Source organism: Ambystoma mexicanum, chromosome 3p (genome assembly GCF_040938575.1).
Source record: "Ambystoma mexicanum isolate Mex_15411 chromosome 3p, UKY_AmexF1_1, whole genome shotgun sequence".
NCBI classification, from domain to species: domain Eukaryota; kingdom Metazoa; phylum Chordata; class Amphibia; order Caudata; family Ambystomatidae; genus Ambystoma; species Ambystoma mexicanum.
In genome coordinates this window covers 1,040,544,492-1,040,571,788 of record NC_090925.1, presented here as the reverse complement: position 1 = coordinate 1,040,571,788, position 27,297 = coordinate 1,040,544,492, and the positions used below count along the sequence as shown (strand labels likewise).

At 45.6% G+C, this 27,297-nt stretch overlaps 1 protein-coding gene and 1 long non-coding RNA gene across 2 annotated transcripts in view; one reads left to right on the top strand and one right to left on the bottom strand.

Annotated features, from left to right (window-relative positions):
- Positions 1-13,262, top strand: part of KIAA1755 (KIAA1755 ortholog) — a 435,570-nt gene extending 422,308 nt beyond the window's left edge. The window contains exon 23 of the mRNA XM_069652397.1: positions 11,583-13,262. Coding sequence (XP_069508498.1) covers positions 11,583-11,588 — 6 coding nt within the window. The 3' untranslated portion in view covers positions 11,589-13,262. The remainder of the gene's footprint in view (positions 1-11,582) is intronic.
- LOC138581217 (uncharacterized) overlaps positions 1-27,297 on the bottom strand; it is a 73,825-nt gene that overhangs the window by 27,108 nt on the left and 19,420 nt on the right. The window lies entirely within an intron of this gene.

Sequence of the window (27,297 nt, the reverse complement as noted above, 5' to 3'; positions counted from 1 at the left end):
ATGAGGAATTTGATTGTTGTGTCTATTTACAAGGGGACAGTGGAACAGGTGGTAGGGGTTATTTGAAGTTTTAAAACATTTAAAAGTTATTATAACTTTTAAAATAAGACCCAGTGTGGGTGTTAGTTTCAAAACAAGGCATTTTACCAAAGTCTTCTGGCCTATCTAAGCATGTAAGGAAGCTCTGCTACCCCCGTATAGATTCACTGGAGAGTGGAAAACCAGGCAATGTATGGTTCTGCTATATTTTACATGAACCAAGAGTTGATATCCACCGAAAGAGAGGAGGACCAAACCATAATTTCTGCAGCTTGTCCTCTTAAAATCATTTCCCTTTCACTGTGTCTCATGCAGCGGTACATCTGATAAACCCATTTTAGAGGGATTCCGTTCCATAAAAACACCAAAAATCCCTAAAATATGTGTTAGCAAATCAAAGGCCCTCATTACAAGTTTCCCTCTAAACCTCTAAAACACAGGTAATTCCCCCGTGCCGGTATGTCTGTCTCCGGCAGGGCCACCGCCAGGTGCACTGGCACATTATAGCGCCTTGGGCACACTCACAGCCCCTGCTGGAAATGGTAATACCGGCATGCCGGAATTACCAGCGTCGGCAGCAATCCGCCAGTATTACCGGCAGAAATGTGACAGTAATAGCTGCCACTCAAACGGATGGAATTACCGGCGCCAGAACGGGATGCTCGCCGACAGTCATTTTAAAAACTCAATCAGACCCCCCACTTCCAACTGCTATCCACTACAATAGGAGGTGCCAACATGTCTGGGAGCAAGAAGGCAAGAGTCCCTGACGTCCGCTTAAGGAAACCAACGTTTTCACAAGCAGAGCTGCCTGCACTGTCCGACACATCAGTGCAGCGTGCCGCGATCCCCTTTGGGGCTGGTCACAGGAGGACCAGCCAGAGGAGGAAGATGGCCAACTAGCAGATAGTGGCAGAGAGGGTCACGGCCATGGGGAATGTCCCCTGCACTCTGAGGGACTGCCATAAGCGGTGGGATGACTTGTTCCTGAGGGTCCGCAATCTTCCCGAAACACACAAGAGGGAATCTGGGTCCACAGGAGGAGGGATTGTGGCATCCCAAGACCTCATGCCCTGGGAGGAGAGGTGCAGCTCCATCCTGCATATGGAGAGGATAGCAGGAGTCTGAACAGCAAAGGCAGGAGCTGGGATCCATGGTGATGCTAGTAAGTACAACAAACCCCATGTAAATGCAAATGTTGAGTCCAAATACATGCATCCCCTAGCAGAAAAACACCAAATGGTGCAGGGAAAACAGGTCCAATTGCCGATCACATACACACATGCCAGGGAATTCAGGTTGACGTAGCCATGCACAAGCACTGCTGCCAAAATGTACAGGCCCACACATGGATACATGATGAGCGCCCATGTATGCCAAGGGAGAACACGACAGGAATCATAGGCCCACCACACACACAACAACAAGCTGCCTTGGCATTCCAACAGCTAATGTGCATTCCCCCCGTCCACATGTAGATGCACACATCAGAGGAAACAGACCAAAGAAACTGCAGATCTGTGGCTGCCCCACCACCTCCAGCTCCGGGAGGTGGGAGGGGGTGTAGGGCTTGTGTGCATTTACATTGTTAGTTAATATATAGTTGTCACCTGCATCACTGACTGGACATTCCTTTTTTCAAAACAAGTGTTTACTGTGATGGTGCATGATGACTACAAAGGTGCAAGGAGTGTACAGAGTGTAGGGTAAACTAAATTTTTTAAAAAATCCATCAGTACTTGGCGGGCCATGCATCCATCCCTGGCTTCTATGCACACGTGCATGGACCCAGCTGGCACTGTATCATCCTCATCATCTTCTTGTGGCGGGGGAAGGAGTATGCTGCATCTGATGCAGATGTTGTGCGACATTGCATAGGGCAGGACTATCTGCCCCACCTTCTCTGGCCTGAACACGAGCACACCCTCAGACAGGTGTAAGCATCTGAAACTTGAGTTCAAGAGCCCAAAGGCCTGCTCGATGGTCACCCTGATCATCACATGGGACCTATTGTATGCCACTTCCTACAGCTTCTGGGGATTCCTCAGAGTGGTCATCAGCCACGGAAGCAGCAGGGTATCCATAGTCACCTACAAGGGGTAAGGATACAGATATGAGTAATGATGCTCAGAGGTGGTGTTGCCTGTGATGGCAGAATCTCAATGGTCAATCTGTGCATGCTCGTCACATTGTGCCACACTGTTTCACGTTACAGTCCTTGCATGCGTAGTGCACTGCCCAGGGGGGTGTTGCATTCTGGAACCTATAGTGCATTACATGTGGATGTACTGTTGGGTTTGAAATGGCCCGGACAGTGACTGCTATATCGCCAGTCATGTGGTTACTCCTGTGTGTTGTGGCCTGTGAATTGAGGGGTGCGCTGGTGGGTCCTGCATGTGCAAGATGCTCTCCGGATATGTATTTGTGACATTATTGTGCCCCCCCTTTGCCTGTCACTCATGCTGCTAGGTAGATGGTATTGTACATGTACTCACCCAACACCCAGATCCTTTGTCCCCTGTGACGCTCCATGTAGGCCAACAGGGTGCTGTTCTGAAGGACCGCTGTGTTGTGGGTTATGATATGATATGATATGATATGATATTTTATTTGAATCGCGCTCGTACACAAGTGTTTCAGAGCACGACTAGGCAAGGGAGGGGAACAAGGGAGAACACAGCACAACATAAAAACGATCTTACTAGGCCCAGTGACATTGAGAACGCACAAGTGCATGGGAAAGGGAAAAGGGAAAAAGTGCATGGAAGGGGGAGAGTGAAAAGTGCAGAAGCTGAGGAGCGCAGATAAATAAAATAAATAGAAAATGTAGGCAAACTGTGGTAGGGCAGCTAGCAAGTGGCAAGTGCTGTGTTTAAGGCAGCAGACTGGGTAAGTCTGAATAAGTGCAGAAAAAGAAGAAAAATGGGGGGGCTGTATGGGTACAGATACAGTCCCCAGTGCAAGGGGGGGCCAGGAGGAAGTGCAGGAAGGTGGCAGGGTGAGCAGGTACCTGGGCCCAGGGGACAGAGGGTGGCCAGGTGCACAGTTCCAAGAGAGCAGATCAGCAGGGGAGAAGGGGAGCAAAGGCAGAAGCAAAGAGGAAGGTTTTGAGGTGCTTCCGGAACCGGATATGGTTCTCCTCAAGTTTTAGAGTGGCAGGGAGGCTGTTCCAGAGGGAGGCCCCAGCCGAAGATAGAGATCTACCCCGAGCTCGTTTCTTTGAAAAACGACTGACCCTGAGGGAGTTAGAGGTAGAGGAGCGAAGAGCTCGAGAGGGTAGGTATTTGCAGAGGGATAGCTGAAAGTATTTTGGACCCAGGCCCCAGAAAGCTTTGTGGACAATGCAGAGGGTTTTGAATTTAATCCTTGCATCCACTGGGACCCAATGGAGAGATTTCAAAGCTGGAGAGATACGATCCCAGGGTTTGAGGCCAAGGACAAGTCTCGCAGTCCTGTTCTGGATAAGTTGTAGAGAGCAGAGAGTAGAGGCAGGTAGATTTAGAAAGAGGCTGTTGCAATAGTCCAAGCTAGAGAGAACCAGAGCTTGGTATACCATGAGCTTCTGGGGGAAGGAGAGGAAAGGCAGAATACCTCTGAGGAGGTGCAGTCGGAAGTTTGACTTTTTACAGACATCAGAGATATGGGCCGAGAAGGAAAGTGTGGAGTCAAAGATGACGCCAAGGTTCTTAGCCTCGCAGGTAGGGGTAGGAGGAGGGCCAAGGGAGGCCGGCCAGAGAGTGAGGGAAAAGGATGGAGATGGTGTGCCGATGAGGAGGATCTCCGTCTTGCTGGCATTCAGACAAAGATCATTGGCGGCACACCAATTTTGAATGGCAGTTAGGCAGTCAGAGATGAGAGAAGGAGAGGAGGTGGCCGAGGGCAGCCAGAAAATGCGTTCAGTGTCATCAGCGTAGACTGGAAATTTGAGCAGAAAATGGCAATTCAGTGAGCGAGAGTTGCCAGGTATTGGTTGAAAAGCCAGGGTGAGAGGTTAGACCCCTGGGGAACTCCACAGGTGGAGAGGAAGATAGATGATAGGAAAGACCCCAGTTGGACCTGGGAGGGTCGATCAGAGAGGAAAGAGGTCAGCCAGGCCAGAGCCTGATCAGTGATACCCAGATTATCACGGAGACAGTTGAGTAGGATGGTGTGGTTGACCGTGTCGAAGGCAGAAGAGATCCTGATCCTGGGAATCGGGCACAACAACACCCAGGTCCTTTGTCCCCTGTGATGCTCCATATAGGCCAACAGGGTGCTGTTCCGAAGGACCACTGTGTTGTGGGTTGATCCTGGGAATCGGGCACACCAGTGCGTGATGGAATGGTCGGTATCACAGGTGACCTGGGCATTCAGAGAATGGAACTGCTTCTGGTGCCTGTAGACCTCCTCTGATGGTGGGACTGTGCCTGGATGGTGGGGAGGCGCAGGAGTGCCTCAAGCACCTGCATCAGCACTCTGGAGAAGGCAAGCTGCAGAATGCTGTGCAGCTGGCTCACAGAGTACTAGAACATGCCATTGGCCAGGAAGTGCAGCACCAACATCAGCTTTATCAGCGGTGGTATGGCTGACCTGATGCTGATCCTGCTCTCAATATCCACCTGGATGTGGGTCAGGAGGTCAAGTATGGCTTCCATGTTTAGGCAGTATAGGGTTAGTATCTGCCTATCAATGAGGGCCCAGGGTGTGGCCCTTGTTTGAGGGATCACTGCATGCCTCCACCTCCCCAACATCCTGCATCACCATCATCCTCATTCTCCTCCTTCTTTCCCTGGCCCTCTGTTGCCTCTGCTTGGCATGTAACGCTTTCAGATCCATGTTTGCAGCAATGAGTGTCAGCATGGTTGTGTTGGGAAGTGTTTTTGGGCTAGGTGTGGCCTTTGTGTACTCTTCCTGTATGCATAGTGTGCAGCTGGGTGGATTGAATGCACCTGTGGCCTTATTTCCTTCAAATGTGTCAATTCGCCGACTGCTCTGAGGTGTTATTAGCTTCACCTTGGATTTGGCAGTATTACTGGCAAATATCAGCCAGTATTACAGGCACATCCAATTTTGTAATATGCCGGTGATGCCATTGTGCCGGTATTACTGGTGAAGGTTTCCGTTGTTGGCAGTATTTTCTTTGCCGATATTGCCAGTGCGGGTAATTCTGGATGAGGTGATATCAGTGCTGGTAATTCCTGCAACTGTTTTCCAGCAACCGTATACTTTGCAGGTTCGGTAAAAGTGCTGATAAACATTACTACCAGCACTTTTACCATGTACCAGCAAAGTTGTATTGAGGGCCTTGCATAGATTACATGTGGGCCTCATCACGAGCTGGGCAGTAGCCCTTAAATGCAGCGGTAATGCTATTACCACCACATTTAACGATCCACCCAATCTCAAGTTGGGTGGAAAGTTGGAGTTTTACCTCCAGCTTTTCTTCAAACGAAATAATGGTTTATTTCTCCAATGTCTTTTTGCAAGCCAATCAGGGGCATCATCCACTGATAGATTCCACGAGGTACGCAGATTTAACATCTGTATGGTTTTGTTAAGTTTCTCATTGTCGAAACGGATAGGATTTCTTTTTTCTAATGAGCTGCGGACATGCATGAGCCACAGACAGAGCAAAACTGCATCCATAACTGGGAGATGCCACGGCGGCCACTTCCATGTTGGGGGAGGTGTTATGTGAGAGATTTGATTGACTTTCATTCACATGAAAGCTTATAAGTGCAGGCTTGATGTTAGCCTCTGTCCGAAGCACAGTTGTGTCACTAACATGCCCCATGTCGTGAAATGATGGCACGTTTAGACACCTACGAACTGGAATAGGGCTCATGTGGACACTAGAAGCTTCATCGGGTTTTATAAGGAGAAATTCAAAGATCTGCAAGCGGTGGTGGTATATGTAAAGTGGGTAGGCCACACAGAATTTGACTGGTCTCGAATGGTGCTGTAAAGTCATCCCTTTGAAGGTCAGAGGATGCTCTGTTAGGAAGTTCATTGTTAATGTTAAAAACTAAATGTATCTTACTGACTCTTCTGTATATGGCTCATTGTGTAAAAAACCTATAAAAACCTTGAGGTTTCTGTGTTCATGGGCATCAACGTTTGGATGGGGATACTATGCCAGTTTCCCATTTCATTTCTGCACAGCTCTGTGGAAATAAATCTTGTTTCTACCCTTGCAACCTGAGGTTGCTTATTGGATTACTTGGTAAAGGTTTTGGGCTGCGACAATATCGACCACCAGAGAAGAGTTATCTAAATCATAATATCTGGAAGACTTTCTTCTGGACTGTTTCAGCTGCCCTGAGAACTGTTTAGTTTGCAGAGGCCTCCAAATCCATTGGAAACCAATACACATTGGAGACTTTCGAATTCAGGACACCCACAAAGACACATATGTATTATTGTATGCTAAAATATCTTTATTAAGAACAGAAGACATTGCGCGAAAGATTCAAAGATGACTTTCTATATTCGTACGGGAACGTCTTACCTCATAACGTCATATGGGCAAACATATCCACCAACTCCAGCCTCAGACTTTTTTGAGGGATATAATAGCGAAGTTATTATTTGCGAATGTCAACTGCCTTTTCCCCAAAAAGATTTTTCAATGAGCCAGTCAGGTTGTAGCTAGTAGGTCCCCACCGAGAGAGAGACTTGATGAGGTTTGCAAAATAAGAAATGGAATGTGTTTGCTATGTTTTGCATGATTTGGGCATTGATATCCACCACCAAAGTAGATAACTACCACAGTGCTATCAAGACTTCACTATGAAACTTTTGGAGCTTTAAGAGGGAGAAATTGAGATATTATACCTATGGGAAGTTGGCATAATCTAGTCTGAAGTTAACTGCAGCACACAACAATCCTTATACCTTAAGCTTCACTTAGCAAGGATATCAAAAGTGAGGGAGAAATATCAGTTACCAGATCCTAGTTCCTGCCACCCTCTGTTTACAGTGGAGGAAACTAATTGCATTTGTGTCACATAATTCGGTCTTATGGAACCACATATACAAATGTATTGCAAGAGGTGGCTATTTCCAATCATTTTTTAATTGTGTTAACATATTGAGCCTACTCTCAAACTTAATTGCTCTCAAAGCTGCTCAAATGCATTACACTAGCGAGGCTTAAACAAAATGTGCCATGAGTGACCCACCGAATTCAGATCATTCTTTAATTGTGTTTTTCACTGAATACTTGAAGCCAAATATTGTGTATACTGTAGGGCTTACTTGCAGCTTCTGCCTTGACTATGAGGAAACATCCCCTCGGTGAGGTGCTCAATGTTAGGGGCTGAGGTGTGTAGACAATGTTATGGGCTGAGGTGTGTAGACTGTGTAGATGCATGTTTCTTTTCTACTGAACAGCACTGTGAGTGGTTGTCTGGACCAGAGAACCTGATCCATAGGAGCTGCTGAACCCCACAGACCCAAAAGAGTGTCTCAGCTCTAGATGATTAGTTTAGCAGTGGAATCAGGCACATCCTTGGTGGAAAAGGGAAGTGGGTAAAACAAAAAACAACACATTTCCAAAACATCTCTGCGGTGTGGAGATCTACAGGGGTGAGAATAGTAACCGGTTAAAATTCACACCTCTTTTCTAACTCTCACAGTGCTATCTCCCTAAGTGTCCCTGTTCACCTGTTCGCATCTCCTGAATGCCTAGAGGAGAGTTTACTCATATATAGTCTGTTTAGAGTTTACTGAGTAGAACATTCTGACATTCTCTGTGCTTGCACCTTTCAATAACATTTCCTATTCTGAATACAGACCTGTAGTTCATTTATTCTCTGAGGTTCACTTAATGAACTTGACCTCTAAACTAACTTACCCTAACTAATTTAAACTTGAAACTTCTTCTTTTCTTTAAGTCTTAACTTGTACAAAATAACTTGTTAAGGCGAATTTAAAGTTGCTCCTCTCTTTATTTGTAATGCTTTCATTTCCTTTTTCTTTTTTTAAATAGGTTTTGAAGAACTGTACAATTCCAGTCGGCTATTGAATTGCTTGCATTGCAATCCCTGAGCGTTAAGTCTTGAGTCCCCCCCCTTAGTACAGGAATTAATTTACTGGTTTGTTTTCATTCCGAGCTGGAACACTAATATCACAAGGCAGATTGCTGTGTTAGTGTCATTACACCACTGGGAAAGTCAAGCGGAGACTCTCCTTCACCTGCAACATGCGCACAAGATAACCCATTGACTCCGCAATTAGAAATGAATTTTGAATTCACTGCACAACACCTTCGATGCAGACACTATGGCCTTGCACAAGCGCAGAAGGGAATGAGCAGAAAAATCTTGCAGCGAATGTAGCAAATTGCTGCATGCCCACTCCGAAAGGGTGAGGAGAGTAAACAATGTACAATACTAACAGACATTTCACTTTTGAAACAAATACAGTTTTGAATGAGAGTCTTAAGTAGAGCGACTTCTTCACAAAACAAACTTATTTCTCTCAAGCATCTTTTCCTTGACACCAGAAACAGTGCACCGTGTTACTTCAACAATGTCCCACAAAGCTTTCCAACCCCTGAAATGAAATCTCCTTCTCTCTGCAACTGCCTTCTGTGAGGAGTCAGTAATGTGAGGTGAACAACTGCTTCTGTCTTTCTCAGAATTAAACATTGTATTAACAATAAAAAGTGCAAATATATCCTGGCTAAACCCACTCTAATAGGGAGTTCCCTACCTAGTCTAAGTGCTAAGGGGATAACTCCTAGCATGAACAAAACTCGCGCTCACACTAAACAAAACAACAAACTCGCCCTCACACTAAACAACAAAAACATTACAAGTAAATCATAAACAACATAAATAAGTGAATAACAAACCAGTAGTTTGGATGGCCTTCAACTGTCTTGGGTAAATCTCTTCCCCAGGATTATTCAAAGTCAATTTCCCCAAATCTTCCAAGAGAAAGTAAAAGTCTTGAACCAGTTCTTGCAATTTCCAAATGAAACAAAAGTTCACCAAACCAAAATCCCATGGTAACAGTTCTTCAGCTTTCTATTGAAAAGTTCCCCTTCCAATTTCAGCGGAGAAAGCAGCACCAATGGTAATCCTGGATATCCTGTTTCCAAGATTGTGTTGCCATAGTTCAAAGAATAAATTAACAACTTCTTCTTCGACAACCTTCTAAGTATGTATGACCTCTGCAGTGTCTTTGGTATAATTGTCAGGATGTTTCTTCTTAGCTTTCATCTTGACAACCGCTCTTCTACTACTGTTACTGTGGGAACAGACACCTTTGTTCCACAGTATACTGCTATTTCAACCACCTTTAATGTAACATCCACTGACAGTATTATACACAGCCACAGTTCTGGTATTTCTGTTTCAACTTTGTACTTTATGATTGTTAGGCAGTTTAATGGCTACACTCTATGTAAGAAAATGGCAGCCTCATTGCCTCTTCTGTCTGTCTTACTGCCACCAGTATAATCTGCCTTTGCTTCCCGAGTGCCTTTCTCTCAACTTCAACAGCACCCAACACCCTTTCCCAGCTTCATTCACGCCTTCTTGGTTCTAGTAGCTACCATGAAGCTGTATCACCACACTTTCAGCTTTGGGTAACAATGTCACACTTGTATCAGAGGACACTGGACCTTTAACAACTTTAATAACCTCAGAATTCAGGTGGACGGATTTCAACAGGACTGGTTTCACCATAGTAAGGGTTTGCCACTTGTCTTGGGTAATGCTTGTTCTTCTCGTCAGCTTCAATAACTTCTACATTTACAAAATACTTGTTCTTGATGTTACAAGATTCAATCTTCAAAGGAGACAGAGTTTTAGGTACACGCAACCACTCTTTAAGGTAGATCTTCAACTTTAAAGAATTGTAACTAATTGTGTTCCCACTTTTTAACACAGAGATGTTCTCTTACACCAGTCAGTAACTACAGTTGTTCACATTCGACCTCTCTTTGATGCAAGAAGTTCTTGTAACAATTTGTGAAAGTCAGTGTTAGCGTTTCCGAGTGATTTGAAAAGCGTTCCCGGTTATAATTGCAGACACGCAACCACTCCGGTAACATTAAACAGTTTAGCAATGGGAAATTAAAATCTTTTCTTTATACGTGAGCACTCTGACTTTTACTAGAAGTGCATGTGATACAGTTCCATTGTCAGCAGAACTCATCACAACAAATAACAGTTTCTACTCGCACCCACTTTTATGCAAGTTAATTTAGAGCTGATAACAGTTACCGGCAAGGTTTTCAGAGTGAACCTGAACACGGAGCTTCAATCACCGGCACCAGGAACACTATCGTTGCTGGCTACTTCCGCTTCCTGACTTCTTCTTCTACTACAACTTTAGGCACACTTGGGATCCACACCCCTCTGCAGCATGGGTGTCTCTGGTCCTGCCTTACCAAGGGGAACTCTTCTTCACTCCTCTCTCCCTCAGCTTGTTTCTTTACACGGGCCTCGGTTGTAGCACAATCAAGGCTCTGCAATTATAGCCACTAGGCGCACCTGGGAAGACCTTCAATCTCAGCACATCTCTCTCAATGCAGCCACGGCAAGGCAGGGTAGGGTTTGTGAACACACGACCCACTCAGAACTTGCAGGTGAAATCTGCAGGTGAGATGGGGTAAAGAAGGCAGTATGTTCGCTCTCTCTTGTAGTGTACCTTTGGTATGAGGGCATTTTATTTCAGGGATACAAAAGATTTGTTCTTTTGGTATAATAGGTTTAGCTTTTACCACCTTACGTTTCGCCACCTTAGTTTTAACAGGAGGTTGAGAAATATTAAAATGAGAGCAACCCATAACGTCTTCTGGCATAGGGGTAAGAATATCCCCTTCAGAGGAAAAATGCTGTGTCTCATCCCATGGAATCTCCTCGCTTTCCTGGGTCCTGTCTCCACCCTGGTGATCCTCCTGAAGTATACCACCCACAGGGTTGGGATCAGGAAGCGTCTGCCCTCCCCAGGCCACCTGGGAGGAGAATTTAGGCAGGGATTTAGAGAGGGATCCACAGGATTCTTCACACTTCTCAAACTTGTTCACTGTCTTGGCCTGTAAATTACAGGAGGGAACAAACTGGAACTTCTTGCTTGGCAATTTTTAATGAAAGGCAGTTTATATCTCTGGCCGGTTCCAAACCCAGCCAATCAGCAATCAGTGACCTCTCCTTCATATTGGCTTGGGACAACCTCCTGTTTCTGAATTGAGCAGGTTAAGGCCAAACCAACTTGTGTAATATCACCAAACTCTCACCATCACCTAACGGAAAAATAGCCCCCCGCTCTATGCACCACCCTGGGGAGTACCCTGGACCTGACAGTAGTTGTTGCTGTTTCTTCCTTACCATGCCATTCAGATTGATTTTATTGCTCAATATAAAAAAGGGGAGGGGCTGGATGGTTGTGCGGGGTATTTCCTATCATTTGCCTGATGAAATTGAGCACCTAGCATCTAGGGTGCAAAAACATTAAATTCATCCACATGCATTTTCCATCTACATGCATTTTGTTCTTTGTTGGCCTTTTCCTAATCTATTTTTTGTTTTGTTTTTTTCTCTTTGGTACAGGGTTGACTTGTCCTAAAAGTACTGGAAGTGTTGAATGGCGCTAGTCATGGGACTTTGTGTTGAGAATTGATAACAGAATACAGCAGGACAATGAACTAGCTTCCAAAATGTGCCTTAAGCGAGAGGGAATATATTCCTGTTGCTGTTAACTGCGCTCTGCTGCTAAAGTCACTGCATCAAAATCCATGAAATGGTCAATCTAGATTCTATAGCCACAGACTATATCTTTATTGCCACAAGAATGAACAAGTGGGCACTCCTACCAGACATTGTTTTTAAATGCGGTCACTGTAAAACGTCTACCCTACAATCATAGACAATGTCTTCAAAATTCACCATTGAGGCCAAATAATTCTCCAGCCAGAGAAAATCCTGCAAATTTGACCATCCCTGCAAATGGAATCCTACTGCCATGGACAACCTCTTCAAAATGCAACGTATTATTATGGCACAAAACAACCTCTCCATCTTTTTGAATGCTGAAAACAGCAGTGTGTAATTAGAGGCATTTTCCTACCTGGAGCCAAGCACAACACATTCAGCCTCCTCTGATAATGCCAACTGCAGATACAGACACAGGTAGCCCCTACACATGACACCGTCCTTCACCCACAGATGCTCTGTTCATGTGCAACAGACAACAAGGAATATCTTAGAGTAAATATAACCTCTGGCTCCCCACCAAACACCCATAATGCATGCTACAGCCAGTGAAAAGCTCTTCATTGACACCAAACCAAAACATTTGATCTGGCATTCAGAGACAACTTCTTAGTCTGCCAGATCCCAAACTGTATTCAACACTAAGAAACATCTTTTTCATCTACAACAAAACAACAAAATGGACCTTGCATAGACACTCCTTTCGTTTCCACTAAACCAATAAAGTGAATCATCCAACCAGAGAAAACTTCTTCATCTACAATATACCAACACACCGGATCCTGTTGACCAGCTTCATCTCTACCATTCCACCAAAGGGCATAATGTAGCCATAGTGACCATCCTCATTCCTCGTTAACCTACTAAACTATCTTCTACATTCAGTGCCAAATAACTGCCACACAGCTACCACCGATAAATTGCCATCAGAAGCAACCAGCTCAGACTGCACCAAAGCTACCATATACATTCTACATCCAGACTTAATATCTTCATTTCTACCAAACTAGCAATGTGCATTCAGCAAACGGGCACATCCAGTTCCATTTACACCAAACCTTCTAAGTGCATACTACAGTAAGGAATAAATGATCAACATTGCTTAAGCCAGCCAAGCATCTGATACAACTGCCCCAACTGAGCAGTGAAGAATGCGATGCAACAAGGGAGCTGCTGGCATGTGAATCATCGTTTTGAGATGTCTGGCACATGCAAGATCCCCTCTACAGTCTTGCTTTCAGGCCCCCTCTGGGGAGCTCTCAGGCTTGGATTGTGAGAACCTTTCCAGCTCAAGCTGGCATCGGATCAGCAGTGAGACACTCTCTGCTATAATGTGAACAGATATGTGAACAAAAGTATAACGTCTGATTCCAGGAGCTATCTTTCTGACACGTGTGTATCCTCCCTTAATGCTCAGGTGAAAAGAGCAACTGTACGGAGGAGGGTGAAATGTCTGAGCAATTCAGTAAAGAATATATATGATACAGATTTGAATTGATAGTGAAATAAAGGAGAATGATTCTTTTTCTTATTCTGAGCTTTGTTTTTCAACTTCAATTTTGGGATTTTCTGATGGATTTATACATGCAGTATTGCATCGTCAGGGGAACGTGGGAACATGTTGTGTACACTTAGAATCTCCTTTCAGTGGTAGCAAAGACAAGTCCAATTAAGACAGATGCTCCAAGCCCACGTCCTGGCAGAAGAGTTAACGCTTGGGATACACAGATCTTACTAGCAAAAGCCTGTTAAAGCAGTCCCATTCTCTCAACAATGCTGGCTTTGTATGTTCATGCCTCATTGGGCAGATCATTTCTTTATAAAAATACAGATTTGTTTTATTCTCACCACAGGACAGTGTTCCTAGGTGTTTGTATTGTCGAGCAAAATATGGGAGCAACATTATTTTTTCTTGTTCCCCAACTCCCAGAAAGTACTGGCCACATATTCTAGGATTGTCTTATTTACTATTCCAATTAGGTAGAGCTCTTGACCCTTGTTGAACAAGCATTAGCAATAGTTTTGGCGTTTACTTATGTTCTTTGCATTTTTGCATGTGTAGGCACCAGGTTGCAAGGAAGAGAATGCAAAGTTTCAAAGGAGGATGTGATAATGGGTGCAAGTGTGCAAAAGACTAACAAGGGAAATAGGACTGAGGGAGAAAGCCATTGATAGAAGGTGCCATTGATGATGAGCAAGAGGAAATATGAGTGAGAAAGGGTGAGTGTAAACCAAGTGTGTGAGAGAAAGGATGAGTGGGGTAGAGACTTTGGGTTAGGGTGGGTGAGGGTAGAGAGAGTTGGGGTAGGGTGGGGGTAGGAAGAGCTAGGTTAGGGTGGGTGGTTGGGGTAGAGAGTGTGGTGGGGGATGGGGAAGAGAAAGTGGTTGAGGGGTGGTTGGATGCAAATAAAGAGTGTTGGGGTGTGTGTCTGGGGTAGAGAGTGGGAATGAGACAAGTGGGAGTGGGGGTGGGGTGGGTGAGTGGTGGTGGGTGGATGAGTGGCTGGGGGTAGAAAGAGTGGAGGAAGGGTGGGAGTAGAAAGAGTGGTGGTAGGGTGGACTTGTGGTGGTAGAAAGAGTGGAGGTAGGGTGGGCGGGTGTGGGTAGAAAGAGTGGAGGTAGGGTGGGCGGGTGTGGGTATAAAGAGTGTAGTTAGGGTGGGTGGAGGTTGAGTCAGTGTAGGTAGGGTGGATGGGTGTAGAGAGAGTGGTGGTAGAGTGAGGTTAAGGTGGATGGGTAGCAGTAGAGAGAGTGGGGGTAGGCTAGGTGGCTAGGGTTAGAGAGAGGGTGGGTATTTAGAGAGTTGGGGGTCGGTGGTGTTAGAGAGAGTTGGGGGTAGGGTGGGGGTAGGGGGTAGGGTGTGTGGGCGTAGAGAGAGTTGGGGTACGGTGGGTAGGTAGAGAGTGTGGGTGGTGTGAGTCAGTGGTGTAGTGAGACTGGGGATGGGCTTGGTGGGTTTTGGTAGTTGGTTGGGGGCAGATAACATGAAGAACAAAGCGGCCTCAGGAGGATTCTCCAAAAGTAGCCAAAATAGCCCAAACAAAACCCAACCAGCACATGTAACGGGGTGGAGTGGGAAAGTCGAAGTAGAGAGAGTAGGATTGAGGTGGTTGGGGGTAGAGAGAGTGAGGGTGGGTGTAGAGAGAGTGCAGGTGAGGTAGGTGGGGGTGTAGAGGCAGCCTCTGGAGTACTAAAAAGTAGTCCAAAATAGCCCATTATACATACAACCTCACACATCACTGTATGGCTGGGAAATAGAAAGCCCAGCACCCGACCTGCTTCTTACAAAGCTACTGATTGGAGCTTTGTTGGAAACACCTCATTTGGTAGTACGGTGGAGGAGTGTTGGAAAAAAAACTTAAGTGAGTTGTAATTTTCATGCCATGGCAATGCCAGTTACTATGCCACTCAGATATTCTCAGGTGAAACCCCCTTCCATCTATCCCTCGTCTGTAACAATCGTTTTGACAATTGTATGGCGCAATTGCCACAAAACTTCGCCAGAGCACATCCTGCAGATTTTGATTTCACGTATCATTCCATCCCTCATAATACAATGGGCCTCATTACGACCCAGGCGGAAGACCATGGTGCTATTAGTACCATGGTCCATGCCGGTGTCCGCCATGGCGGAATGGGCAATTACCACCCCATTCCGAGGTTGGTGGGACGGTAATTCCCCATGCCGCCATGGCCCTTCCCCATTCCCATTTTTGCCCCATAGGGCTCAATGGGAATGGGGAAGGCGCTAATAACGGTACCGCAAATTGCGATGCCGTTATTAGCACCAAAGTCCCTTTGCGGGTCCCTACTTTAACGGCTGGAAAAAACAGCCGTTAAGGTCGGGTCCCGCAAAGGGACCTCGTAATTAGGCGCTAAGTGTTTAACGGCGCCGCAGCCTTTTACGGCGCTGTTAAACACTTAGCACCTGGGTCGTAATGAGGCCCAATGTCCCGTATTAACTACATTTGCATTTTGAAATCCTTATCTGGTACAGTGCTTGGTTCTAGGATTGAAAGCCCAGTAATATCAGATCCTGCTCCAGTAATCACAAATATGGACTTAAATAGTGTTAAAAAGGGTTGTGATAGATGGACATGTAATAACACTTTATCGGATTATAATAAAATTGAAAAGTCATATCTCAAATTGCATCAATATTTTCTTTGAAATTAATAAAGATGCTGATACCTCACTAGTTAATAATTGGCATACTTACAAAGCATCTCTATGAGGTCATCTCAGTTGTGTGGCCAAAAAGAAATAAGAGGTGAAGAAAGATTTTCAGGGTAATTCATAGAGTTCAGCGCACAAGTGGCGCACGCGGCTGGCGCACAGTGTGCGCGTGCGACTTTCTGCGCCAGCGGCGTGCGCTAAAATCCATTTCCGCGCACAGCGTATTCATGGATTTTAGCTTCCAAAACCAGCTGTGGCGCAGAGTCGAGCAGCGACCCTGCAGCAGTGCCAGTTACGCCCCAACCCCTCCCCGTGCGCCATGCACAGAGCACAAATCCCGTACATGGCACACAGGCCCCCAACCACGAAAACGCCTGTAAAACTCCCCACGCACCCCTCCGAATACACATACCCCGCTGCACGGGGAGTCTCACACGCGATTGGAGCGGGGTACCTGTATAACTGGGATTTGCGGGAAGTTTCACACGCGATTGGAGTGGGCTACGTGTATTTAGTGGGTGCACTGGAAGTTTCACACGCGATAGGCCCTGTGCGAGTGGGGTACGTGTATTACTGGGATGCGCGGGAAGTTTCACACGCGATTGGCCCAGTGCGAGCAGTGTACGTGTATTTCGGGGGAGCGCGGGAAGTTTCACACGCGATTGGAGCGGGCTACGCGTATTTCGTGGGTGCGCTGGAAGTTTCACACGCGATAGGCCCTGTGCGAGTGGGGTACGTGTATTACTGGGCTGCGCGGGCCCAGTGCGAGCGGGCTACATGTATTTCGGGGGAGCGCGGGAAGTTTCACACGCGATTGGCCCAGTGCGAGAGGGGTACGCGGGAAGTTTCACACGCGATTGGCCAACTCAAACATGTATGCTCCCACACCTGCATTTGCACAGCATGCTTACCAACACATACACCATTGATGTGTCTCACACCTAAGAGGACTCACATGTGGCAGCCTCACACCCCTGTTCATACACATCCCTACATGGCCCTATGAAAACACATGTGCAACCTGCACACTACTGGCACACCACTACACGCACAGCGTCCAATCAGTATGCATGTACACTTACCGCTCGACACCAGATGGGTCTGTTTACAGTGGAGGAAACTAATTGCATTTGTGTCACATAATTCGGTCTTATGGAACCACATATACAAATGTATTGCAAGAGGTGGCTATTTCCAATAATTTTTTAATTGTGTTAACATATTGAGCCTACTCTCAAACTTAATTGCTCTCAAAGCCGCTCAAATGCATTACACTAGCGAGACTTAAACAAAATGTGCCATGAGTGACCCACCGAATTCAGATCATTCTTTAATTGTGTTTTTCACTGAATACTTGAAGCCAAATATTGTGTTACTTGCAGCTTCTGCCTTGACTATGAGGAAACATCCCCTCGGTGAGGTGCTCAATGTTAGGGGCTGAGGTGTGTAGACAATGTTATGGGCTGAGGTGTGTAGACTGTGTAGATGCATGTTTCTTTTCTACTGAACAGCACTGTGAGTGGTTGTCTGGACCAGAGAACCTGATCCATAGGAGCTGCTGAACCCCACAGACCCAAAAGAGTGTCTCAGCTCCAGACGATTAGTATAACAGTGGAATCAGGCACACCCTTGGTGGAAAAGGGAAGTGGGTAAAACAAAAAACAACACATTTCCAAAACATCTCTGCGGCGTGGAGATCTACAGGGGTGAGAATAGTAACCGGTTAAAATTCACACCTCTTTTCTAACTCTCACAGTGCTATCTCTCTAAGTGTCCCTGTTCACCTGTTCGCATCTCCTGAATGCCTAGAGGAGAGTTTACTCATATATAGTCTGTTTAGAGTTTACTGAGTAGAACATTCTGACATTCTCTGTGCTTGCACCTTTCAATAACATTTCTTATTCTGAAGACAGACCTGTAGTTCATTTATTCTCTGAGGTTCACTTAATGAACTTGACCTCTAAACTAACTTACCCTAACTAATTAAAAATTGAAACTTCTTCTTTTCTTTAAGTCTTAACTTGTACAAAATAACTTGTTCAGGCGAATTTAAAGTTGCTCCTCTCTTTATTTGTAATGCTTTCATTTCCTTTTTCTTTTTTTAAATAGGTTTTGAAGAACTGTACAATTCCAGTCGGCTATTGAATTGCTTGCATTGCAATCACTGAGTGTTAAGTCTTGAGTCCCCCCCCTTAGTACAGGAATTAATTTACTAGTTTGTTTTCATTCCGAGCTGGAACACTAATATCACAAGGCAGATTGCTGTTGTTAGTGTCATTACACCACTGGGAAAGTCAAGCGGAGACTCTCCTTCACCTGCAACATGCGCACAAGATAACCCATTGACTCCGCAATTAGAAATGAATTTTGAGTTCACTGCACAACACCTTCGATGCAGACACTATGGCCTTGCACAAGCGCAGAAGGGAATGAGCGGAAAAATCTTGCAGCGAATGTAGCAAATTGCTGCATGCCCACTCCGAAAGGGTGAGGAGAGTAAACAATGTACAATACTAACAGACATTTCACTTTTGAAACAAATACAGTTTTGAATGAGAGTCTTAAGTAGAGCGACTTCTTTACAAAACAAACTTATTTCTCTCAAGCATCTTTTCCTTGACACCAGAAACATTGCACCGTGTTACTTCACCAATGTCCCACAAAGCTTTCCAAGCCCTGAAATGAAATCTCCTTCTCTCTGCAACTGCCTTCTGTGAGGAGTCAGTAATGTGAGGTGAACAACTGCTTCTGTCTTTCTCAGAATTAAACATTGTATTAACAATAAAAAGTGCAAATATATCCTGGCTAAACCCACTCTAATAGGGAGTTCCCTACCTAGTCTAAGTGCTAAGGGGATAACTCCTAGCATGAACAAAACTCCCGCTCACACTAAACAAAACAACAAACTCGCCCTCACACTAAACAACAAAAACATTACAAGTAAATCATAAACAGCATAAATAAGTGAATAACAAACCAGTAATTTGGATGGCCTTCAACTGTCTTGGGTAAATCTCTTCCCCAGGATTATTCAAAGTCAATTTCCCCAAATCTTCCAAGAGAAAGTAAAAGTCTTGAACCAGTTCTTGCAATTTCCAAATGAAACAAAAGTTCACCAAACCAAAATCCCATGGTAACAATTCTTCAGCTTTCTATTGAAAAGTTCCCCTTCCAATTCCAGCAGAGAAAGCAGCACCAATGGTAATCCTGGATATCCTGTTTCCAAGATTGTGTTGCCATAGTTCAAAGAATAAATTAACAACTTCTTCTTCGACAACCTTCTAAGTATGTATGACCTCTGCAGTGTCTTTGGTATAATTGTCAGGATGTTTCTTCTTAGGGTGTTGCTTTCATCTTGACAACCGCTCTTCTACTACTGTTATCGTGGGAACAGACACCTTTGTTCCACAGTATACTGCTATTTCAACCACCTTTAATGTAACATCCACTGACAGTATTATACACAGCCACAGTTGTGGTATTTCTGTTTCAACTTTGTACTTTATGATTGTTAGGCAGTTTAATGGCTAGACTCTATGTAAGAAAATGGCAGCCTCATTGCCTCTTCTGTCTGTCTTACTGCCACCAGTATAATCTGCCTTTGCTTCCCGACTGCCTTTCTCTCAACTTCAACAGCACCCAACATCCTTTCCCAGCTTCATTCACGCCTTCTTGGTTCTAGTAGCTACCATGAAGCTGTATCACCACACTTTCAGCTTTGGGTAACAATGTCACACTTGTATCAGAGGACACTGGACCTTTAACAACTTTAATAACCTCAGAATTCAGGTGGACGGATTTCAACAGGACTGGTTTCACCATAGTAAGGGTTTGCCACTTGTCTTGGGTAATGCTTGTTCTTATCGTCAGCTTCAGTAACTTCTACATTTACAAAATACTTGTTCTTGATGTTACAAGATTCAATCTTCAAAGGAGACAGAGTTTTAGGTACACGCAACCACTCTTTAAGGTAGATCATTAACTTTAAAGAATTGTAACTAATTGTGTTCCCACTTTTTAACACAGAGATGTTCTCTTACACCAGTCAGTAACTACAGTTGTTCACATTCGACCTCTCTTTGATGCAAGAAGTTCTTGTAACAATTTGTGAAAGTCAGTGTTAGCGTTTCCGAGTGATTTGAAAAGCGTTCCCGGTTATAATTGCAGACACGCAACCACTCCGGTAACATTAAACAGTTTAGCAATGGGAAATTAAAATCTTTTCTTTATACGTGAGCACTCTGACTTTTACTAGAAGTGCATGTGATACAGTTCCATTGTCAGCAGAACTCATCACAACAAATAACAGTTTCTACTCGCACCCACTTTTATGCAAGTTAATTTAGAGCTGATAACAGTTACCGGCAAGGTTTTCAGAGTGAACCTGAACACGGAGCTTCAATCACCGGCACCAGGAACACTATCGTTGCAGGCTACTTCCGCTTCCCGACTTCTTCTTCTACTACAACTTTAGGCACACTTGGGATCCACACCCCTCTGCAGCATGGGTGTCTCTGGTCCTGCCTTACCAAGGGGAACTCTTCTTCACTCCTCTCTCCCTCAGCTTGTTTCTTTACACGGGCCTCGGTTGTAGCACAATCACGGCTCTGCAATTATAGCCACTAGGCGCACCTGGGAAGACCTTCAATCTCAGCTCATCTCTCTCAATGCAGCCACGGCAAGGCAGGGAAGGGTTTGTGAACACAGGACCCACTCAGAACTTGCAGGTGAAATCTGCAGGTGAGATGGGGTAAAGAAGGCAGTATGTTCGCTCTCTCTTGTAGTGTACCTTTGGTATGAGGGCATTTTATTTCAGGGATACAAAAGATTTGTTCTTTTGGTATAATAGGTTTAGCTTTTACAACCTTACGTTTCGCCACCTTAGTTTTAACAGGAGGTTGAGAAATATTAAAATGAGAGCAACCCATAACATCTTCTGGCATAGGGGTAAGAATATCCCCTTCAGAGGAAAAATGCTGTGTCTCATCCCATGGAATCTCCTCGCTTTCCTGGGTCCTGTCTCCACCCTGGTGATCCTCCTGAAGTATACCACCCACAGGGTTGGGATCAGGAAGCGTCTGCCCTCCCCAGGCCACCTGGGAGGAGAATTTAGGCAGGGATTTAGAGAGGGATCCACAGGATTCTTCACACTTCTCAAACTTGTTCACTGTCTTGGCCTGTAAATTACAGGAGGGAACAAACTGGAACTTCTTGCTTGGCAATTTTTAATGAAAGGCAGTTTATAACTCTGGCCGGTTCCAAACCCAGCCAATCAGCAATCAGTGACCTCTCCTTCATATTGGCTTGGGACAACCTCCTGTTTCTGAATTGAGCAGGTTAAGGCCAAACCAACTTGTGTAATGTCACCAAACTCTCACCATCACCTAACGGAAAAATAGCCCCCCACTCTATGCACCACCCTGGGGAGTACCCTGGACCTGACAGTAGTTGTTGCTGTTTCTTCCTTACCATGCCATTCAGATTGATTTTATTGCTCAATATAAAAAAGGGGAGGGGCTGGATGGTTGTGCGGGGTATTTCCTATCATTTGCCTGATGAAATTGAGCACCTAGCATCTAGGGTGCAAAAACATTAAATTCATCCACATGCATTTTCCATCTACATGCATTTTGTTCTTTGTTGGCCTTTTCCTAATCTATTTTTTGTTTTGTTTTTTTTCTCTTTGGTACAGGGTTGACTTGTCCTAAAAGTACTGGAAGTGTTGAATGGCGCTAGTCATGGGACTTTGTGTTGAGAATTGATAACAGGATACAGCAGGACAATGAACTAGCTTCCAAAATGTGCCTTAAGCAAGAGGGAATATATTCCTGTTGCTGTTAACTGCGCTCTGCTGCTAAAGTCACTGCATCAAAATCCATGAAATGGTCAATCTAGATTCTATAGCCACAGACTATATCTTTATTGCCACAAGAATGAACAAGTGGGCACTCCTACCAGATATTGGGCCTCATTACACGGATGGCGGTAAGGATTTACCGGTACCGGTAAAATACCGGTACCGGTAAATCCTTACCGCCTTACTATGAGGTCCCTTTGCGGGTTGGGGGATTTAACGCCTGCTTTTTGCAGGCGTTAAAAACCAACCCGCAAAGGGACCCAGGGAGCTAATTACGGTACCGCAATTTGCGGTACCGTAATTAGCGCCTTCCCCATTCCCATTATGCCCTATGGGGCAAAAATGGGAATGGGGAAGGGCAAGGGTGGAAGGGGGAATTACCGCCCCGCCAACCTTGGAATGGGGCGGTAATTCCCCTTTCCGCCAACGCGGTGCCGGTATTTTACTGGCATGAACCATGGCGCTGATAGCGCCATGGTTCTCCGCCATCCGTGTAATGAGGCCCATTGTTTTTAAATGCGGTCACTGTAAAACGTCTACCCTACAATCATAGACAATGGGCCTCATTACACGGAAGGCGGTAATGGTTAACGGCCACCGTTAATGGTAACGGTGGCCGTTAACCATTACCGCCTTACTACGAGGTCCCTTAGCGGGTTGGTGTTTTAACGCCTGCTTTTTGCAGGCGTTAAATACCAACCCGCTAAGGGACCTCGGAGCTAATTACGGCACCGCAAAATTGCGGTGGCGTAATTAGCGCCTTCCCCATTCCCATAGAGCCCTATGGGGCAGAAATGGGAATGGGGAAGGACAATGGCGGAAGGGGGATTTACCGCCCCACCAACCTTGGAATGGGGCGGTAAATCCCCTTTCCGCCAAGGCGGTGCCGGTAATTTACCGGCATGGTCCAGGGTGCTAATAGCACCCTGGACCACCGCCTTCCGTGTAATGAGGCCCAATGTCTTCAAAATTCACCATTGAGGCCAAATAATCCTCCAGCCAGAGAAAATCCTGCAAATTTGACCATCCCTGCAAATGGAATCCTACTGCCATGGACAACCTCTTCAGAACGCAACGTATTATTATGGCACAAAACAACCTCTCCATCTTCTTGAATGCTGAAAACAGCACTGTGTAATTAGAGGCATTTTCCTACCTGGAGCCAAGCACAACACATTCAGCCTCCTCTGTTAATGCCAACTGCAGATACAGACACAGGTAGCCCCTACACATGACACCATCCTTCAACCACAGATGCTCTGTTCATGTGCAACAGACAACAAGGAATATCTTAGAGTAAATATAACCTCTGGCTCCCCACCAAACACCCATAATGCATGCTACAGCCAGTGAAAAGCTCTTCATTGACACCAAACCAAAACATTTGATCTGGCATTCAGAGACAACTTCTTAGTCTGCCAGATCCCAAACTGTATTCAACACTAAGAAACATCTTTTTCATCTACAACAAAACAACAAAATGGACCTTGCAGAGACACTCCTTTCGTTTCCACTAAACCAATAAAGTGAATCATCCAACCAGAGAAAACCTCTTCATCTACAATATACCAACACACCGGATCCTGTTGACCAGCTTCATCTCTACCATTCCACCAAAGGGCATAATGTAGCCATAGTGACCATCCTCATTCCTCGTTAACCTACTAAACTATCTTCTACATTCAGTGCCAAATAACTGCCACACAGCTACCACCGATAAATTGCAATCAGAAGCAACCAGCTCAGACTGCACCAAAGCTACCATGTACATTCTACATCCAGACTTAATATCTTCATTTCTACCAAACTAGCAATGTGCATTCCGCAAGCAGGCACATCCAGTTCCATTTACACCAAACCTTCTAAGTGCATACTACAGTAAGGAATAAATGATCAACATTGCTTAAGCCAGCCAAGCATCTGATACAACTGCCCCAACTGAGCAGTGAAGAATGCGATGCAACAAGGGAGCTGCTGGCATGTGGATCATCGTTTTGAGATGTCTGGCACATGCAAGATCCCCTCTACAGTCTTGCTTTCAGGCCCCCTCTGGGGAGCTCTCAGGCTTGGATTGTGAGAACCTTTCCAGCTCAAGCTGGATTCGGATCAGCAGTGAGACACTCTCTGCTATAATGTGAACAGATATGTGAACAAAAGTATAACGTCTGATTCCAGGAGCTATCTTTCTGACACGTGTGCATCCTCCCTTAATGCTCAGGTGAAAAGAGCAACTGTACGGCGGAGGGTGAAATGTCTGAGCAATTCAGTAAAGTATATATATGATACAGATTTGAATTGATAGTGAAATAAAGGAGAATGATTCTTTTTCTTATTCTGAGCTTTGTTTTTCAACTTCAATTTTGGGATTTTCTGATGGATTTATACATGCAGTATTGCATCGTCAGGGGAACGTGGGAACATGTTGTGTACACTTAGAATCTCCTTTTAGTGGTAGCAAAGACAAGTCCAATTAAGACAGATGCTCCAAGCCCACGTCCTGGCAGAAGAGTTAACGCTTGGGATACACAGATCTTACTAGCAAAAGCCTGTTAAAGCAGTCCCATTCTCTCAACAATGCTGGCTTTGTATGTTCATGCCTCATTGGGCAGATCATTTCTTTATAAAAATACAGATTTTTTTTATTCTCACCACAGGACAGTGTTCCTAGGTGTTTGTATTGTCGAGCAAAATATGGGAGCAACATTATTTTTTCTTGTTCCCCAACTCCCAGAAAGTACTGGCCACATATTCTAGGATTGTCTTATTTACTATTCCAATTAGGTCGAGCTCTTGACCCTTGTTGAACAAGCATTAGCAATAGTTTTGGCGTTTACTTATGTTCTTTGCATTTTTGCATGTATAGGCACCAGGTTGCAAGGAAGAGAATGCAAAGTTTCAAAGGAGGATGTGATAATGGGTGCAAGTGTGCAAAAGACTAACAAGGGAAATAGGACTGAGGGAGAAAGCCATTGATAGAAGGTGCCATTGATGATGAGCAAGAGGAAATATGAGAGAGAAAGGGTGAGTGTAAAGCAAGTGTGTGAGAGAAAGGATGAGTGGGGTAGAGACTTTGGGTTAGGGTGGGTGAGGGTAGAGAGAGTTGGGGTAGGGTGGGGGTAGGAAGAGCTAGGTTAGGGTGGGTGGTTGGGGTAGAGTGTGCGGTGGGGGATGGGGAAGAGAAAGTGGTTGAGGGGTGGTTGGATGCAAATAAAGAGGGTGTGGGGTGTGTGTCTGGGGTAGAGAGTGGGAATGAGACAAGTGGGAGTGGGGGTGGGGAGGGTGAGTGGTGGTGGGTGGATGAGTGGCTGGGGGTAGAAAGAGTGGAGGAAGGGTGGGAGTAGAAAGAGTGGTGGTAGGGTGGACTTGTGGTGGTAGAAAGAGTGGAGGTAGGGTGGGCGGGTGTGGGTATAAAGAGTGTAGTTAGGGTGGGTGGAGGTTGAGTCAGTGTAGGTAGGGAGGATGGGTGTAGAGAGAGTGGTGGTAGAGTGAGGTTAAGGTGGATGGGTAGCAGTAGAGAGAGTGGGGGTAGGCTAGGTGGCTAGGGTTAGAGAGAGGGTGGGTATTTAGAGAGTTGGGGGTCGGTGGTGTTAGAGAGAGTTGGGGGTAGGGTGGGGGTAGGGGGTAGGGTGTGTGGGAGTAGAGAGAGTTGGGGTACGGTGGGTAGGTAGTTTGGTGTAGAGAGTGTTATGGTGGGTGGAGGTAGAGAGTGTGGGTGATGTGAGTCAGTGGTGTAGTGAGACTGGGGATGGGCTTGGTGGGTTTTGGTAGTTGGTTGGGGGCAGATAACATGAAGAACAAAGCGGCCTCAGGAGGACTCTCCAAAAGTAGCCAAAATAGCCCAAACAAAACCCAACCAGCACATGTAACGGGGTGGAGTGGGAAAGTCGAGGTAGAGAGAGTAGGATTGAGGTGGTTGGGGGTAGAGAGAGTGAGGGTGGGTGTAGAGAGAGTGCAGGTGAGGTAGGTGGGGGTGTAGAGGCAGCCTCTGGAGTACTAAAAAGTAGTCCAAAATAGCCCATTATACATACAACCTCACACATCACTGTATGGCTGGGAAATAGAAAGCCCAGCACCCGACCTGCTTCTTACAAAGCTACTGATTGGAGCTTTGTTGGAAACACCTCATTTGGTAGTACGGTGGAGGAGTTTGGGAAAAAAAACTTAAGTGAGTTGTAATTTTCATGCCATGGCAATGCCAGTTACTATGCCACTCAGATATTCTCAGGTGAAACCCCCTTCCATCTATCCCTCGTCTGTAACAATCGTTTTGACAATTGTATGGCGCAATTGCCACAAAACTTCGCCAGAGCACATCCTGCAGATTTTGATTTCACGTATCATTCCATCCCTCATAATACAATGGGCCTCATTACGACCCAGGCGGAAGACCATGGTGCTATTAGCACCATGGTCCATGCCGGTGTCCGCCATGGCGGAATGGGGAATTACCACCCCATTCCGAGGTTGGTGGGACGGTAATTCCCCATGCCGCCATGGCCCTTCCCCATTCCCATTTTTGCCCCATAGGGCTCAATGGGAATGGGAAAGGCGCTAATAACGGTACCGCAAATTGCGGTGCCGTTATTAGCACCAAAGTCCCTTTGCGGGTCCCTACTTTAACGGCTGGAAAAAACAGCCGTTAAGGTCGGGTCCCGCAAAGGGACCTCGTAATTAGGCGCTAAGTGTTTAACGGCGCCGCAGCCTTTTACGGCGCTGTTAAACACTTAGCACCTGGGTCGTAATGAGGCCCAATGTCCCGTATTAACTACATTTGCATTTTGAAATCCTTATCTGGTACAGTGCTTGGTTTTAGGATTGAAAGCCCAGTAATATCAGATCCTGCTCCAGTAATCACAAATATGGACTTAAATAGTGTTAAAAAGGGTTGTGATAGATGGACATGTAATAACACTTTATCGGATTATAATAAAATTGAAAAGTCATATCTCAAATTGCATCAATATTTTCTTTGAAATTAATTAAGATGCTGATACCTCACTAGTTAATAATTGGCATACTTACAAAGCATCTCTACGAGGTCATCTCAGTTGTGTGGCCAAAAAGAAATAAGAGGTGAAGAAAGAATTTCAGGGTAATTCATAGAGTTCAGCGCACAAGTGGCGCACGCGGCTGGTGCACAGTGTGCGCGTGCGACTTTCTGCGCCAGCGGCGTGCGCTAAAATCCATTTCCGCGCACAGCGGATTCATGGATTTTAGCTTCCAAAACCAGCTGTGCCGCAGAGTCGAGCAGCGACCCTGCAGCAGTGCCAGTTACGCCCCCAACCCCTCCCCGTGTGCCATGCACAGAGCACAAATCCCGTACATGCCACACAGGCCCCCAACCACGAAAACGCCTGTAAAACTCCCCACGCACCCCTCCGAATACACGTACCCCGCTGCACGGGGAGTCTCACACGCGATTGGAGCGGGGTACGTGTATAACTGGGATTTGCGGAAAGTTTCACACGCGATTGGAGTGGGCTACGTGTATTTAGTGGGTGCGCTGGAAGTTTCACACGC